This window comes from Gossypium raimondii, chromosome 13 (assembly GCF_025698545.1).
Source record: "Gossypium raimondii isolate GPD5lz chromosome 13, ASM2569854v1, whole genome shotgun sequence".
In the NCBI taxonomy this organism is placed as follows: Eukaryota; Viridiplantae; Streptophyta; class Magnoliopsida; order Malvales; family Malvaceae; genus Gossypium; species Gossypium raimondii.
Window position 1 is genome coordinate 53,365,680 of NC_068577.1, and position 17,459 is coordinate 53,383,138.

Sequence of the window (17,459 nt, forward strand, 5' to 3'; positions counted from 1 at the left end):
GCTAGTGAAGAACAAGAAGAAGAGAGAAAGATTGAATGAAAGTGAGCTGATATTTTTCATTAACACACCAACAAGGCATTAAGCCATTACATATATTAGTCAACAAGTAAAACAAACAAGTAATCACCTAATCAATTACCTAACACCACTAATTTGCATTGAAACTTACAAGATTAGCTTGTACAACTTGCATTGCTGATTTTTCAATCAATCAATACCAAAACATTTACCTACTTAGTTCAACATGAACTAAATTACAAAATAATCAAAAAGCAACCAAAAACACCAAGTGGATCGGCAACATTAAGCTTCAGGCTTCAGTTTCTGCAGACCAAGGCTCGAATGCCTGCAACGTATTCTTCTGCATGGCCACCTTTGCATGGGAAGCTGGTTGCATGGGAACTAACTTTAACACACTTGATCTAGAGAACACTACCAATAACATCCTTAGAAACGAGACGCTTTAGTAAGCACACGAACTCTATCATTAATATCCTTCAAGTTTTGCTTAACAAACAGACCCACCTCATTCAAATCCATCGCATTCAAACTCTGAAATATCACTTTTCCACTCAAGCTTTGGAACATGACTTTTTTCAACTCCGTTTGGCGATTCTCCTTGCACAGTTTCCTAAGCTGTCGAGTAGCTTTGGCTATGCTTTGCTCGAGGAATCTCTCTTGGTTAACCATCTTATTGTTTTATTTCGACCGGGGCAGCTTCTTGAACTCAGAAAGCAATCGTCGAGCACCTGCGTGGGACAGCCATACCTCTGGTTGAGAGTCGAAATCAGGAGAGTGGATAATAGCACAAGTCTCAATCCCACAAAGGGTAGTGAGTTCATGCACCTTCTTCACCAAACCCTTGGTACTTTTCTTGTAGGTAGTTTTCCTTTTTGAGTCATTGGTAATGTAAGCAAGCTTCATTTTCTTTCTAGACATGGAGAATTGAAGTCTTAGTTTCTATGTATTTGATTGCATGTTACGCCAATAGTGTGTGCGATTATATATGTATATTAGAGTCTTGTAGAGAAGAAGGGATGCATCACTTGTCCTCGCTGGACACATATTAATTTTGACCTAAAAAGGAAAGGAGAAGACAGGTGTTTAAATTCCAGATTTGATACCAAATTTATTACCATAGTAGCTGCAATTTTAATGTAGACATTAAATGCATAAGAATGTTTAAGGTTCATGCCTTTCAGTTACGTATTTCATATTTCAGTTATATATATCATTCATGTCACAAAGGTCCAAATAAGATTTAAGACAATTGGGTTTGGGGCAACCAAAATAGTAAGCTTAGCCCAATACTTAACCCAAAGATCAGACCTACACTGAGGACTAGATAAACAACGCTAGTGCTATATATGAATTTTAGAGAATAACAATAATATTCACAAAGAGATACAAGTTATTGGGTAAAAATAGCGATTTTTATGATTTCATCTCATTATTTGGTTAGATTTACTGATGCAAAAGAATATAATCCAAGATAAACTAAATTTGATTTTAGTGAATAATATGTTAAAGTAGAGATTTCTTATAATATATTTTTATATTTAATTTTAAAAAATATAATTTATTATATTTTTACATTACATTTATTAATTTGTGTAAAGTATAACCAATGTTTAAGGTAAATATTGATAGTTAAAACATGACTTTTGTGTTCAAACTTTGTTAGAAGAATTGATTTTGTAACTAGTAGATTCCGATCAAATATTTGTGGATATCTGAATTTAAATATGCAAGTGTAGGAATGTGGATTCTGATAATAAATTTACAAGGGAGTCTATATGCGTTCGCTCCAAATTCGAAACTAATAGTAATTTTTGCATCCAAAATATTCAAATATTATCTGAATCCACAAAATTGTAGTCAAATATCAAATCCACAATCCAAATTCACATCCCTAAGTTCTACTGTTTGACTTAGACCAACTGACCAACCTTGGCCCTCCGGCTATTTGGTTGGTCGCACTATAAAAGGCCTTACAAATATCAAGTGCAAAATTTTAAATATGAATAGTCACGTGTGATGCTATCATACCGAAGCCACGTAAAATCTTATTATTTCTATACTTTCACAGACCCCATAATAAAGAAGCAAATAGAATAGAACCATTTATAAGAATAAATCACAATTCATGATCAACTGTTGAACTTTTCAGAGAGCATATGAAATGAGAGGATTTATCACTACTATCAACACTGAATACCTTATTACCAAAAAAAAAAAATTAGAACCCTAATGGCAACTTTGACTTCAACAAGCTGTTAGACTTACGATTATTCAGAAACCAACCATAGAAGCTTAACGAGAAGAAATCCAATTCTCCTTTGCAACCATGCATTCTCAAACAATGTGGTCAATCCACTCAAGTAGATTACCACGAAAACTACAAGATGCATAAGAAAACATGTTCTTGTTAACTCTACATGATTTGTATTCAATCTATTAAGAGGTTGATTGGAATTTAATTTCAAACTCTCTCATTAAGTCTAAGGTAAGAGATTTCGTTTGACGAGTTTCACTCATTTATTATAGATTATTCTCACAACAAGAATCGTAAAATGAAAAAAAACCGTCACTCGTAGTAGATTTTTCCATAAATCCTTCAGTGAATCGATCCATAAATCTGAACTATAACAGAAACATTCAAATACATTGTTATTATCTTTATCTTATCTTTTAATTATTAGTTTGAATTTTTATGTAACTGTCTATCTTGTTTTTTTTATCAATATATTAACAAAATCATTTTATAAATTTCTTCAAATTATGTTAATTAAGCCTTAACTCAATTGAAATTAGGTAATGTTAATTGTCTATATTACAATTTAGCATAAAATCAGTTACATGTTTAAAGACTAGGTTGCATATCATCAATAAATGCTTTGGTGATGGGACTACAACAGACTCCTAAACATTCAAACTCAGGTATGTGTGTCTTCCTCAATACTGACGGTGTTGTTCAATCAGTTTCTAGGTTTTTTTGCTGCAGATGGAGTATTGCGGGAAGGGAAATTGGATCGTGGGATACAATCGATTCTTGGGGAAGTGCTCAGTCTTTGTTGCAGAGCTTTGGGGCATATTGGATGGTCTACTCCTGATTCAAAAACAAGGATACAATGAGATCATCATCCAATTTGATAACCTCGAGGTCGTTGTTACTATTAGTGATAGCAAACTTGAACGATCAAAATCTACTCTGGTTAGACAGATTCAACAGATTCTATTAAATGAAGAGAAGTGGTGCTTGAGATATGTTCCTAGAGAGACCAACAAGATTGCACACGCATTAACAAAAATGGCTCTCTCAAATGATGAAGTTTTGCCCATGTTTGATGATCTGTCTATGGAGATTCAAAAAGTTTTAAAAGAGAAAAACACTAGAGGCAATTTACTTATGAATATGACTATTTAATTTTTTGCTTATCATAATTGTGTAATAATTATTATACATTCATAATTTACTTATATATAGCAATTGATATATTAGATGAAGTTAAATGTGTATGTATATCATTTTTTTAATATGATATTTACTAACTATAATTATATCTCACACTATAAATTAAATTCATATTAATTATAATATTTATTTTAATTAGATATGTATTAGTTAATTTTTGTTTAAATTAATTTAATTGGTCAAATAATAAATGTGATAAACACAAATATAGGGATTTTATGATTCTATCTCATTGTTTAGTTAGGTTTTATTATGCAAAAGGATATAATTCAAGATAAACTAAATTTGATTTTAGAGAATAATATATTAAAAGATTAGATTTTTCTAATAATTTTTTTATATTTAATTTTAAAAATATAATTTAGTATATTTTGTAAGAAATTTACTAATTTGTGTAAAGTATAACCAATGTTTAAGGTAAATATTGATAATTAAAACACGACTTTTGTATTCAAACCTTGTTGGAAGCATTGATTTTGTAATTAGTAAATTCGGATCGAATGTTCGCATGTATCTGAATCCAAATGTACAAGTGTAGGAATTTGGATTCCAATAACGGATATACGAGGGAGTCTATCTGCATCCACTCCAGATTCGAAACGAACAGTAATTTAAACATCTGAATTTTTTGAATATTATCTGAATCCACAAAATTCAAGTCAAATAACCAGTTAACAATCCAAATTGTCATCCCTAAGTTCCAATGTCTGACTTAGACTAAATGCCTAACCTTGGCCATCTGGCTATTTGGTTGATGGCACTATACAAGGCCTTACAAATATCAAGTGCAAAATTTTTAACCTGAACAACCACATATACTTCTTACATACCGGAACCACGTAAAACCTTATTATTTCTACAGTTTCCCAGAGCCCTTAATAAAGAAATAAATAGAATAGAAACATTTATGAGAATAAACCACGTAGCACAATCAATTGTTTACTTTTTTTTGAGAACATATATAATGAGAGGATTAATCACTACTATTAACGATGACTACTTTATTACCCAAAAAAAATAGAACCCTCATGGTAACTTCGAGTTCCACGTGCTGTTAGACATACAATTGTTCTCAAGTCAATCATGGAAGCTTGACGAGAACAAAGTCAAATCTCCTTTACAACCATGCATTCTCTAACAATATGGTCAATCCACTCAAGTAGATTACCATGAAAACTACAAGATGCATAAGAAGACTTGTTCTTGTTAACCCCTACATGATTTGTATTCAATTTATTAAGAGGTTGATTGGCATTTAATTTCAAGCTCACTCTCATTAAGTTTGAGGAAAAAGATTTCATTTGACGAGTTTCACTCATATATTATAGATTATACTCGCAAAAAGAACCATAAAAAGAAAAAAAAAACCCATCAATCGTAATAGATTTTTCGATAAATAGTTCAGTGAATCGATCCATAAATCCGAACGGTAACAAAGCCATTTAAATACATTGTTATTATCTTTATCTTATCTTTTAATTACTAGACCATTTATCTTGGTTTTTTATCAATATATTAACAAAACCATTTTATAAATTTCTTCAATTATGCTCAATTGAAATTGTTGGTATGAAGAGAATGTTGATTTAAGAGCAATTAAGAAAGTAACTCATAAAACAAACATTAATATGTTTTTTCTTTCCGGTTAAAAAAAAAACGTTATTTTTCTGCAAATAAGCCTGCATCAGCAATCACTCCACAGAAATCTGAAATGGGGGAATGATTTATTTCGATTATTACGAAGACGGTAAGCACATAAAATATTCGAATTCAAGGGTAACTGACTGTAAATATTTGGTCGACATAACAGAAGCAAGCATTGAAACAGATACACCTATATATCCCAAGACAAAGAAGGCACTAGAACCAGAGAGCACTGTCAATAATATCCTTAGGAACGAGACGCTTTAGTAAGCACACGAACCCTGTCGTCAATATCCGTCAAGTTTTGCTTAACCAATAGATCCACCTCATCCAAATCCATCGCATTCAAACTCTGCAATATCCCTTTTCCACTCAGGCTTTCGAACATGACTTCTTTCAACTCCTTCTGGCGATTCTTCTCGCGCAGTTTCCTAAGCTGTTGAGTAGCTTTGGCTAAGCTTTGCTCAAGGAAACTCTCTTGGCTAACCATCTTCTTGTTTTGTTTCGACAGGGGCAGCTTCTTGAAATCGGAAAGCAAGCGTCGGGCATCCTCGAGGGACGGCCATACCTCCACTTGTGAGCCGAAATCAGGAGAGTTCATAACAGCAAAACCTTCAATCCCACAAAGGGTAGTGAGTTCACGCACCTTCTTCACCAGACACTTGGTTCTTCTCTTGTAGGTAGTTTTCCTTGCTGAATCATTCGTAATGTAGGCAAGCTTTATTTTCTTTCTAGACATGGAGAATTGAAGGCTTAGTTTCTAAGTATTTAATTGCATGTTACCCCAATAGTGTGTGTGCTTATATATGGATACTAGAGGCTGGTAGAGAAGAAGGGATGCCCCACTTGTCCTCGCTGGACATATATTAATGTTGACCTAAAAAGAAAAGAAGAAGACAGGTGTTTAAAATCGAGTGATTGGCACCAAATTCATTACCATAATAGCTGTAATTTTAATGTAGACATTAAATGCATAAGCATGTTTAAGGTTAATACATCCGGCTTTCAGTTACATATTCCATATTTCAATGATATATATTATTTATGTCACGAAGGTCGAAATAAAATTTAAGATAATTGTGTTTAGAGTAACCAAAATTGTAAACTCGGCCCAATACTGACCCAATTTTTGTCAATTGGAGACTACAATGATGAGAAAAAATTAACAGCTTCTCTCTAGAGGACTTTATCATTGTAACTGTTAGAATTGTGTGACCCAAATTCTAAGAGATTGCTTGCAAGTCAAGTTAAACAAAAATATATTTTCTTTCTAGAAGATTTAGTATTTATTAGTATAATATATTTAGCATTTATTAGTATAGTTTATTTGACTTACTAATTTAGCCTATAAATAGGCTCTTTACAATCTTAGAATTTAAGAGACACCCATTAGATTAGAACTCATAACACATTCAAAGAATTTTGTGTTTACGTTTTGAGGGTTCTTTGTTTTTCGGGTTTTCGGGGTTTAGTTTTTATCTCCATCTTTTGTACTCTTCATTCTTTTGCCATTATAGTAAAATTATCTTTGCCCGTGGTTTTTTATCCTCTTTTGAGGGGTTTTTCCACGTTAAATTTGTGTGTTCATCTTCTCAATTTCTTCTACTATTTTTACTTGTTCGTTGCTTAATCGGGACGATCCTAACAAGTGGTATCAGAGCTAGTTTAACTTTCATAGATCAGCCCGTTCAGAGATGGCAGCAACAAGGTTTGAAATTGAAAAGTTCGATGGTGAGACAAATTTCAATCTGTGGCAAGTTCGGATGATGGCAATTCTCGTTCAAAATGGCTTGAAAAAGGTTGTTACAGGGAAAAAGCCTGAGAATCTAAATCAAACAGAATGGGAAGAGCTTGATGAAAAGGCCTTGTCTGCAATCCAGTTGTGCCTCGCGAATACAGTATTGCAGGAGGTATTGATGGAGAAGACCTCATTCGCCTTATGGAAAATGTTAGAAACTCTTTATGTGACTAAGTCTCTGGCTAACCGTTTAGTGGTGAAACGTCTATTTACGTTTCGCATGAACGAAGGTGAGCTTCTTAAAGATCACATCAGTCAATTCATTACTCTTTTAAATGATTTAAAGAACGTTGAGGTTCATATTGACGATGAAGATCAAGCTATGCTATTATTGTGCTCTTTACCCTCTTCATACAAGTCTTTCAGGGAGACCCTGATTTATGGCAGAGACAAACTCTCGTTCGAAGATGTGAAGGGTTATTTGTTGAGTAGAGACAAACTCGACAATGAGTTTGGTTTGAATAGAAAAGCAGATAGGCAAGCTTCCGTTTTGGTAGCATCAAAGAAACAAGACAAAAGGTGTCGCTATTGTAAAAAGTTAGGTCACGTCAAAGCAGATTGTTATAAACTCCGAAATAAAAGAGCTGCTGAGAGTAACGAGGAACATGTAGTTGGTGCTAATTTGGTCGATGAAGGCGATGATGATTTCTTGTTAGTGTCAACGAGCGATAATTCCAAGCTTACGTCTGAGTGGATCCTAGATTCATGAAGTTCTTTCCACATGTGTCCCAATAGAGAATGGTTCTCCACATACAGTTCAGTTGAAGGTGGAGTTGTGCACATGGGAAACGATTCATCTAGTAAAATAATCGGTATTGGTAATGTTAAAATTAGGATACACGATGGGACGATTAGGACACTCTCAGATGTCAGGTATGTACCTGATTTACGAAAGAATCTCATCTCCTTGAGTATTTTAGACTTGAAAGGATGCAGAATCAACATCGAGTCGAGCGACATTAAAGTATCTCGTGGAGCTCTCGTTTTGTTAAAAGGTAAAAAAACCGGCAGTCTTTATATTCTGGAAGGTTCTACAGTGACCGGTGAAATCGGACGTCCCTCGTCTGTTACGGAGTCAAAGTCAACTCATTTGAAGCGGAGGCAACTTGGTCATAGGAGGGAAAAAGGTATGACCGTTTCGTTGAAGAGAGGTTCTCTTTTGGATGCTGGTTTTGAAAAGTTAGGGCATTGTATTCGTGAAGATCGGACCTGTGTTAGTTTTGATTTGGCAATTGCACAAGTCGAAGGCTAGAAGTCTTCCGACTTCTAAGCATAGATTCGACTCGATTAATTCCTGCATAGTTCAAGATAGGCCGTGGTATGGTTTTGGCAAAGATGGCATTGAAAGAATTCGTGTTAAGGTGGAGATTGTTAGAATTGTGTGACCCAAATTCTAAGAGATTGCTTGCAAGTCAAGTTAAACAAAAATATATTTTCTTTAAAGAAGATTTAGTATTTATTAGTATAATATATTTAGCATTTATTAGTATAGTTTATTTGACTTACTAATTTAGCCTATAAATAGGCTCTTTACAATCTTAGAATTAAAGAGACACCCATTAGATTAGAACTCATAACACATTCAGAGAATTTTGTGTTTATGTTTTGAGGGTTCTTTGTTTTTCGGGTTTTCGGGGTTTAGTTTTTATCTCCATCTTTTGTACTCTTCATTCTTTTGCCATTATAGTAAAATTATCTTTGACCGTGGTTTTTTATCCTCTTTTGAGGGGTTTTTCCACGTTAAATTTGTGTGTTCATCTTCTCAATTTCTTCTACTATTTTTACTTGTTCGTTGCTTAATCGGGACGATCCTAACAGTAACACCAAGCACCATCGATCTTTAGAGCAGATATCTTGTTAAACTTACGCCTCAAGAGAGTTTTGTTATGAAAGAACTTGGTGTTCTGTCTCCTTGGTGAATCCAATCCCTCTCAGATTTTTGCTGCTAAAGTAGCTCCTTTTCATCAATAACTTTTTCATATTCAAAACGTAGATCCATCTCAAGATCCAAGAGAAACTATGAGCACTTATGATCTAGAGCAGTTTAGACATTCTCGATACAACGAGCAAGCGAATGCTTCCTTGTAGCAATATGTCCATACACTTTTTCATTCCATTTTTTCAGAACCGAAACAAGAGAAATAAGATTTGTCGACATGTCTAAACTCATTTTCAAGCTATCTCGAATAAGTTGCGAAAAGGAAGGTGTTGCACCCAAGAAGCCAAGAACCAAAAAGGCCTGTTGTGACGAATTTGCCTTGTCGAATGCGAAGAAATCAGAATGAGTCGATTGTTCGATTTCAACCGGGGAAGATGAAACAAAGCTGCAACCACTCACCATTCATAATTTACTTATGTATAACAATTAATATATTATATGAAGTTAAATGTGTATGTCTATTTTTTTTAATATAATATGTACTAACAATAATTATATCTCACACGTAAATTCATATTAATTATAACATTATTATTTTTATAAAGTAATTTAACTACTTGAATCTATCAAAAAATAAAGGAATAAACAAAATAGAGGATTTTTATGATTCCATCACATTATTTGGTTAGATTTACTCATGCAAAAAAATTTAATGTAAGATAAACTAAATTTGATTATAGAGAATAATATGTTAAAAAGAGATTTTTTATGCGCAAGAAAAAAAAGTATGCTCTAAAGGCTCAAACTTGTAAATTTAAAACTTCAAGGTAATACCTCAATTCAGGTAAATAACCTATAATTTTTAATTCTAAAAATAACCATGGCACACGCCCGTGTGGTTCCGTTTTAGCCCGTTTGCGTTTTAAAAAATATAGGCCCAATTTTCACATGGATTCAGATATGCCCGTGTGTCCAGGCCGTGTGCAACCTCCTTCACTTCTCCCATGCTCGTGTGAACATCCACACGCCCATGTGGCTCGGCTATGTCTCGAACACGGCCGTGTGCCTTTCCCATGTAACTTTCTGACTTGATTTAAAAATGAAAAAATTTGCTCCAAGTATCACACGGCATAGGACTCGCCCATGTGTCCAGACCATGTGGTCTACACGGTAGTGCCACAATCCCGTGTGGACTATTTTAGGCCGTGTAACAGTCGATTTTTGGAAAAATTAAGTCACAAGATCTACACGGCCAAGGACACACCCGTGTGTCCAGGTCGTGTGGGTCACATGGCCATGTCACCAGGCTATGTAACTCACTGTCGAACCTCTTTTCGTGCACACAGCTTGGGACACGTCTGTGTGTCCAGGCCTTGTGGGTCTAAACACTTTTTTTTAAATTAATTAATTTTAAAAATATCATGAAATAAAATTAAAAAAAAATAGCAGTGTTAACACTCGGGTTGCGGTAGTTCGTAGAGTCAAAACTCCTCTTTCTCGTTATCAATTCTATTATCAAAATAAGGTTTGAGTCGAGTACTATTTACCTTAAATGTGCCAAATTCAGAATGAGTTACCTCGACCGTACCGTATGGAAAGACATTTAGTACCGTAAAGGGATTTGATCTGTTTGCATCAAGCTCTGAAGTGGCAATTCAAGGATCTATTTTATCTAGCAGTACCTTGTCCCCTACCTTAAATTGGTTTGTTTTATCCATATGCTTGTCAAGGCGTCATTTTGGCTCTTCATCGTGTTTTCTCGATTTCTCATTGACACGTGTCCGCCATTCATCTAATTCATCGATTTGTAAAATTCGTTCATCATAAACCGTTCTGTTTTTGTCGTATGGACTGGACCATGGCTCCATTGCATTTTTTCGAGGGATTTCCTGCGAAGAAGGTTGAGCTACAAGGTTACTCATATTAATAGAACTTGAATAATCATCTCGATCACTAGATGTCTTTACAGAATCACGAGCTTGGAAAGTAATCATTTCATCACCTACACGAAGTATTAATTCACCTGTACCAACATTAATTATAGTTCTAGCAGTTGCTAAAAAGGGCCAACCTAGAATCAGAGGTACACCACTATCCTCATCAAAGTCAAAACCAACAAAATCAACTAGGAATATGAATTTATCAATTTTTACAAGAACATCTTCAATAATATCCCTAGGAAATCTAATTGATCTATCTGCTAGTTGAATACTCATCCTAGTTTGTTTGGGTTTCCCAATACCTAATTGCTTAAACATTTTATAGGGCATGACATTAATACTCGCCCCTAAATCAACCAAAGCATTATTAATATTCAAACTACCAATTAAAAAAGGAATAGTAAAACTCCATAGATCTTTCAATTTGTTGGGTAGTTTATTTTGCTAAATGGCTGAGCAAATTGCATTTACCACCACATGCGACGAATCATCTAACTTCCTCTTGTTCGCCAAAAGCTCCTTTAAAAATTTGATAGAATTGGGCATCTGTGAAAGAGCATCAATAAACGGTAAGTTAATATGTAAGTTTTTTAGAAGTTTAAGAAATTTACCAAATTGTTCATTCATGTGGTCTCTCTTCATCGCGTTAGGATATGACACTCAAGGTTTATAATCTTTACCAACCGATTTTTGTTCAATCTGGTTTACCTCGACCTTACCGTTACTCACCATAATTTCCTACCTTGGTTCTGGTTCAAATTCAACTAACCCTTCTTCATGTCCCACAATAATTGCATGGAGTTGCCCTCTTGGGTTAGTTTCGATATTGCTAGGCAAGCTCTCTCATGGTCTTTCTGAAATTAGCTTACCAACCTTACCAACCTTGAATCAATGCTTGTTAAATTTTAAGCGCTCCTTCAATGTTTTAAAAATTGGTTTCTAACACCGAGATAAACATCATCAACATCTCCTTAAGGGTTGGCTTCTTCTCTTACTGGTAAGGTTGTTGTTAGAAGCCTAGAGGGGCTTGTGCTCTCTGATTTCCTTGACCAACCCAATAGAATTTGGGATATTTCCTCCAACATGCATTATAGGTATTACTATAAGGGTTATTTTGAGGCCTAGAATTATTACCCATATAATTTATTTGTTCGTTTTCTATGCTAGGAACGTAGGGTAGACATTCTGGATTGTTCATTCCTCCTCCATTCGTATCGCATTGCATCACCAGATGTACCTACGTAGAACATATAAACCATCAATTTTTTATTTAAAAGTTCTATCTGATTCGATAACATGGTGACCGCATCTAAGTTAAAAACATTGGCTTCTTTCATCGGCTTTGTCCTCATGACCTGCCATTGGTAATTATTCAATGCCATCTCCTCTATAAATTTATAAGCCACTTAAGGTGTTTTATTGTTTAGCGTACCACCGACTACTGCATCGATTAATTGCCTAGTTAAGGGATTCAAACCGTTGTAGAAGATCTGAACCTGTAGCCATAGAGGTAACCCATGGTGAGGGCATCGTCTCAATAAGTCCTTATACCTCTCTCATGCATCATATAAGGTTTCTAAGTCAATCTGAATGAAGGAAGAGATATCATTCCTCAACTTAGCTGTCTTAGCCGATGGGAAGCACTTCAGTAGGAATTTCTCGGTCATTTGATCCCATGTATTGATTGAACCTCATGGTAAAGAATTCAACCATTGTTTAGCTTTGTTCCTCAACGAGAAAGGGAATAACCATAGGTGAATGGCGTCGTCAGAAACGTCATTTATCTTGAAAGTATCACAGACTTCTAGAAAATTAGCCAAATGAGTATTTGGATCTTCGTCTTGCAAACCACCAAACTGAACAAATTGTTGTACCATTTGAATAGTGTTCGGCTTCAGTTTGAAATTATTCGTAGCAATGGTGGGTCTCACAATACTCAATTCAACCCCAGTTAGAGTGGGTTTGGCATAATTGTACATAGTACGAGGAACAGGGTTTGGATTTGCAGGATTTACAGGAATCGCAGGAGGCAGTTGATTATTCTGGTTATCACTCATCTCCTCAGTAATAATAATAACGTCCTCTTACTCGTCTGCTATACTCTATGGACTCTGCCTTGCTTCTCTATGATTTCTACGAGCTATACTTTCAATCTCACTATCAAATAGTAATGGTATTGACGAGTTTCTTTTAGTCATAAACTAAAGGAACCTGCTAAAAGCAAATAAAAGAAAAATTATAATACAAAAATTAAACTAAAAATAAAATGGCTAAATTAATAAAAATCTAGTGTTCCTAAAATTTTAGTCCTCGGCAACGGCGCCAAAAACTTGATGGTCACTAAACTAACTATAAATACAATTAAGCAAGCGCACCTATCGAACAATAGTATAGTTATGGTGAGTAGGGAATATCGTATCCACGAGGACAAAAAGTACTAGTAATTACCCTTTTTCTATTATTTAGGCGAAAAATTGGAGTGATTGCTTTTAATCTAAATTTACTAATCTAATTTATCTAATAACGCAACAAAGAATGAAATAGAAAAATATTCAAAGATAACCAATGAGATAGAAAATACCCAAGAAAGAATCTACCTAGTCTTCACCTATTATTATGAATATGAATTAAACGATTTATTCACTTGTGTCTTGATCCATAGAAATCCTTAAATTATGTTAATATCTCTTTCGAGAGTAAGAACAATTAAATCTAGGTTGATTAATTGAAATCTCTTTCTAATTAAAACCCCTATTGTCACATTAAATCGATCTATGGATTCCCCTATTAGATTTGACTCTAATCTGGTAGATTTATGTCGTCCTATTTCTAGGATTGCATGCAACTCCACTCAATTAGTCTAGATCTACTATTAGACAGGGACTTTTCTCCACTGAAATAAGCACATTAAATATGAATTAATATCCCGAAAATATTAAAACATGAAATAAACATACATAATTGAGAACAAGAACTAAGTATTTATCGCGTAAAATAGAAATTAAATAATCGGATTCATCATAGGTTTCATCCCCCCTAAGTATTTAGGGGATTAGTTAATAATCCTGAATGAAAACATCTCAAAGTCAGAAAAACCACAAGACATAAAGAAATTCAATAAAACTTCAAAAGAAGTTAAAAGGAGATCTTTAATCTTGAAGGCGATTCACTTCTAAGTCGGCTCTGATGGTGTTCTTTGAGTCTTTTCTTTAATCTTCTCTGCATGCTCCCTTAAGCCCTCTTCTAATTGGTATTTATAAACTTTAGAATGCTTAGAAAGCTTAAAACTTACGTTTTTCTGCGTATTTGGGAAGTAGGGTACGATATCGACACAGGATGGTACATGGGCGTGTGGCCATCCCGTGTGTCTCACAAGGGCGTGTGACCAAACCGTGTGGAAATGCCCATGGCGTATAGATACTGAAAATAGCTCTTTTGCCTGATTTTTTTTTCGTACCTTTAACTCCCCTATGCTCAACCAAGTATAGAAACATGAATTTAAAGAATTACGAGCATCAAATTCACTAATTTACATAATAAATCATCCAAAAACACATCAAGAATGGGATTAAAAACATGTTAATTTTATGGCTTATATCAGTCATGTTTCCGTTAAATCTCCAATTGTCCTTAACGAAGTCCAAAAAATTTGGGTGTGCAACCCATCCAACAACAAATCTAAACGGTCTACCTTTGGGTAAGTTGGGATCAATTATATCCTGAACAAATCTGTCTTTTGGTTTCTATTTTACACAATAAATAATTGAGTCTTGTTTTCAATTATGTGTGCTTAATTCTTGGTTTAATATTTTTGGACTATTAATCCATGTTTGATGTGATGAAATCAGAGGAGGAAAAGCCTCTGCTTAACAGTAGATCTAGCATAATTGAGTGGAGTTTCATACAATCCTAGAAATAGGATGACATAAATCTACCGGACTAGAGTCAAATCTAATAGGGGGATCTATATATCGAGTTAATGTAATAATAGAGGTTTTAATTAGAAAAAAATTTCAATTGATCAACTTACAGTCAGTTGCTCTTACTCTCGAAGGAGATATTAGTAAAATTTAGGGATTTCTACAGATCAAGGTTCTAAGTGAAGAAATTGTTTCATTCAGATTGATAATGATAGAAGAAATCTAAGTGGATTCTTTCCTAGGTATTGTTTCGCTTCCTAGTTAATGGTTTAATTTCCTAATTCGTTCTTTGTCGTGTTCTTTAGTTAATTAATTCAGTTAATTTTAGTTTTAATCAAACTCTCTACTTTGTCAATTAAATAATAGAAAGACAGTAGTTACTAGTACTATTAGTCCTCATGGGCACGATATCTTTGCTCACCGTAGTTCAGTACAAATCTAAACTCATAAATCAAACATTAATATGTTTTTTTCTTTCTAGTTCAAAAATAATGTTTTTTTTTTGCAGATAAGCCTTCATAAATAATGACTCAACAGGAATCTGAAATGGGGGAAATGATATATTTCAATTATTACAAAGACGATAGTCACATAAAATATTCGAATTCTATGTAATTTATTGAACCATATTAAATTCAAGGGGTAAATGACTACAATATTTGGTCGACATAACACAAGAAAAAATTAAAGTTGATACGCCTATATATCCCGAGACAAAGAAAGCACTAGATCTAGAGAGCACTGCAAATAACATCCTTAGGAACGAGACTCATTAGTAAGCACACGAACTCTTTTGTCAATATCCTTCAAGTTTTGCTCAACGAACACACCGACCTCATTCAAATCCATCACATTCATACTCTGAAGTATCCATTTTCCACTCAGGCTCTGGAACATGAATTTTTTCAAATCCTTCTGACGGTTCTCATTGCGTCGTTTCTTAAGCTGCTGAGTAGCTTTGGCTATGCTTTGCTCGAGGAAACTCTCTTGGTTAACCATCTTATTGTTTCGTATCGACTGGGGTAGCTTCTTGAACTGAGAAAGTAACTGTTGGGCACCTGTGTGGGATGGCCATACCTCTGGTTGAGAGTCGAAATCAGGGGAGAGGATAATAGCACAAGCCTCAATCTTACAAAGGGTAGTGAGTTCACGCACCTTTTTCAGCAGACCCTTGGTTCTTTTTTTGCAGGTAGTTTTCCTTTTTGTATCATTGGTAATGTAGGCAAGCTTCATTTTCTTTCTAGACATGGAGAATTGAAGTCTTAGTTTCTATGTATTTGATTGCATGTTACGCCAACAATGTGTACGCTTATATATGGATATTAGAGGCTGGTAGAGAAGAAGGGATGCATCACTTGTCCTCGCTAGACACATATTAATTTTGACCTAAAAAGGAAATGAGAAGACAAGTGTTTAAATTCTAGATATGATACCAAATTTTTTACCATAGTAGCTGTAATTTTAATGTAGACATTAAATGCATAAGTTTGTTTAGGGTTCATATATCTGGCTGTCAGTTACATATTTCTTATTTTAGTGATATATACCATTTATGCCACAAAGGTCCAAATGAAACAGTTGGGTTTGGGGCAACCATAATTATAAGCTTAGCCCAATACTTAACCAAAGGACCAGACCTACACTAAGGACTTGATAAACAACGCTAGTGCTATATATGAATTTTAGAGAATAACAATAATATTTACAAAGACATAATAGCTATTGGGTAAAAGTAGCCTCCACAAGGGCATCAAGACCCATGTGGGTTACCTTCAAGCTTCCAGGCCATCAAAGCTATGTGCTTTGTTGATCTATTGAATCACAATGTATTGTCTACAAATGGTATTTCGCTAGGTAGAGGTGGGATCAACCTTGATGTTTCAGAACAACTCTTATACATATTGGATATGAGAGCGAATGCTTCCTTGTAGTAATATGTCCGTACACTTCTTTATTCCACATTCTTAGAATTTACTAAACCTATTTTCAAGCTATCTTGAATAAGTTGGGAAAAGGAAGGTGTTGCACCTAAGAAGCCAAGAACCAAAAAGACCTATTGTGACGAATATGTCTTGTCAAATGCGAAGAAATCAAAATATGGTTCGATTTTAGCAAGGGAAGATGAAACCAAGCTGTGTCTGGGAATGAACAGAACCTCTCACTATTCATAATTTACTTATATATAACAATTGATATATTATATGAAGTTAAATGTGTATGTATATTGATTATAATTATATCTCACACTATAAAGTAAATTCATATTAGTTATAATTGATGGTCACTAAACTAACTATAAATACGACTAAGGCAAACGCACCTATCGAACAATAGTATAGTTATGGTGAGTAGGAAATATCGTATCCACAAGGACTAAAATTACTAGTAATTATCATTTTTCTATTATTTAGCCGTCAAATTGGAATGGTTGTTTTTAATCTAAAATTACTAAACTAATCTAACTAAGAACACAACAGAGAATGAAATAGGAAAATAATCGAAGATAACTAATGAGATAGACAATACCCAGGAAAGAATCCACCTAGACTTCACCTATTATTATAAACCTAAATGAAACGATTTACTCACTTGTGTCTTGATCCGTAGAAATCCCTAGATTATGTTAATATCTCTTTCGGGAGTAAGAACAACTGACTCTAGGTTGATTAATTGAAATCTCTTTCTAATTAAAACCCTTATCATCGTATTAACTCGATCTATAGATTCCCCTATTAGATTTGACTCTAATCCGGTAGATTTATGTTGTTGTATTTCTAGGATTGCATGCAACTCCACTCAATTA

The 17,459-nt window shown here is 34.3% G+C and overlaps 2 protein-coding genes and 1 non-coding gene across 3 annotated transcripts; 1 reads left to right on the top strand and 2 right to left on the bottom strand.

Moving 5' to 3' along the window:
• Positions 1-5,366: 5,366 nt before the first annotated feature.
• Positions 5,367-5,858, bottom strand: LOC105784177 (agamous-like MADS-box protein AGL80). Its single transcript, XM_012609981.2, has one exon. The coding sequence runs from the start codon at positions 5,856-5,858 to the stop codon at positions 5,367-5,369; it is 492 nt and encodes a 163-aa protein (XP_012465435.2).
• Positions 5,859-12,248: 6,390 nt separating this feature from the next.
• LOC128036418 (small nucleolar RNA R71) lies at positions 12,249-12,355 on the top strand. Its single transcript, XR_008193215.1, has one exon. It is a non-coding gene; the product is annotated as a small nucleolar RNA R71 (small nucleolar RNA).
• Positions 12,356-15,358: 3,003 nt separating this feature from the next.
• On the bottom strand, positions 15,359-15,904 carry LOC105784180 (agamous-like MADS-box protein AGL80). Its single transcript, XM_012609984.2, has one exon. The coding sequence runs from the start codon at positions 15,902-15,904 to the stop codon at positions 15,413-15,415; it is 492 nt and encodes a 163-aa protein (XP_012465438.1). The 3' UTR covers positions 15,359-15,412.
• Positions 15,905-17,459: the final 1,555 nt, after the last annotated feature.

Excerpts from the sequence above, each read along its gene's own strand:
- LOC105784180 (XM_012609984.2), bottom strand. The coding sequence starts at position 15,904 with ATGTCTAGAAAGAAAATGAAGCTTGCCTACATTACCAATGATACAAAA.
- LOC105784177 (XM_012609981.2), bottom strand. The coding sequence starts at position 5,858 with ATGTCTAGAAAGAAAATAAAGCTTGCCTACATTACGAATGATTCAGCA.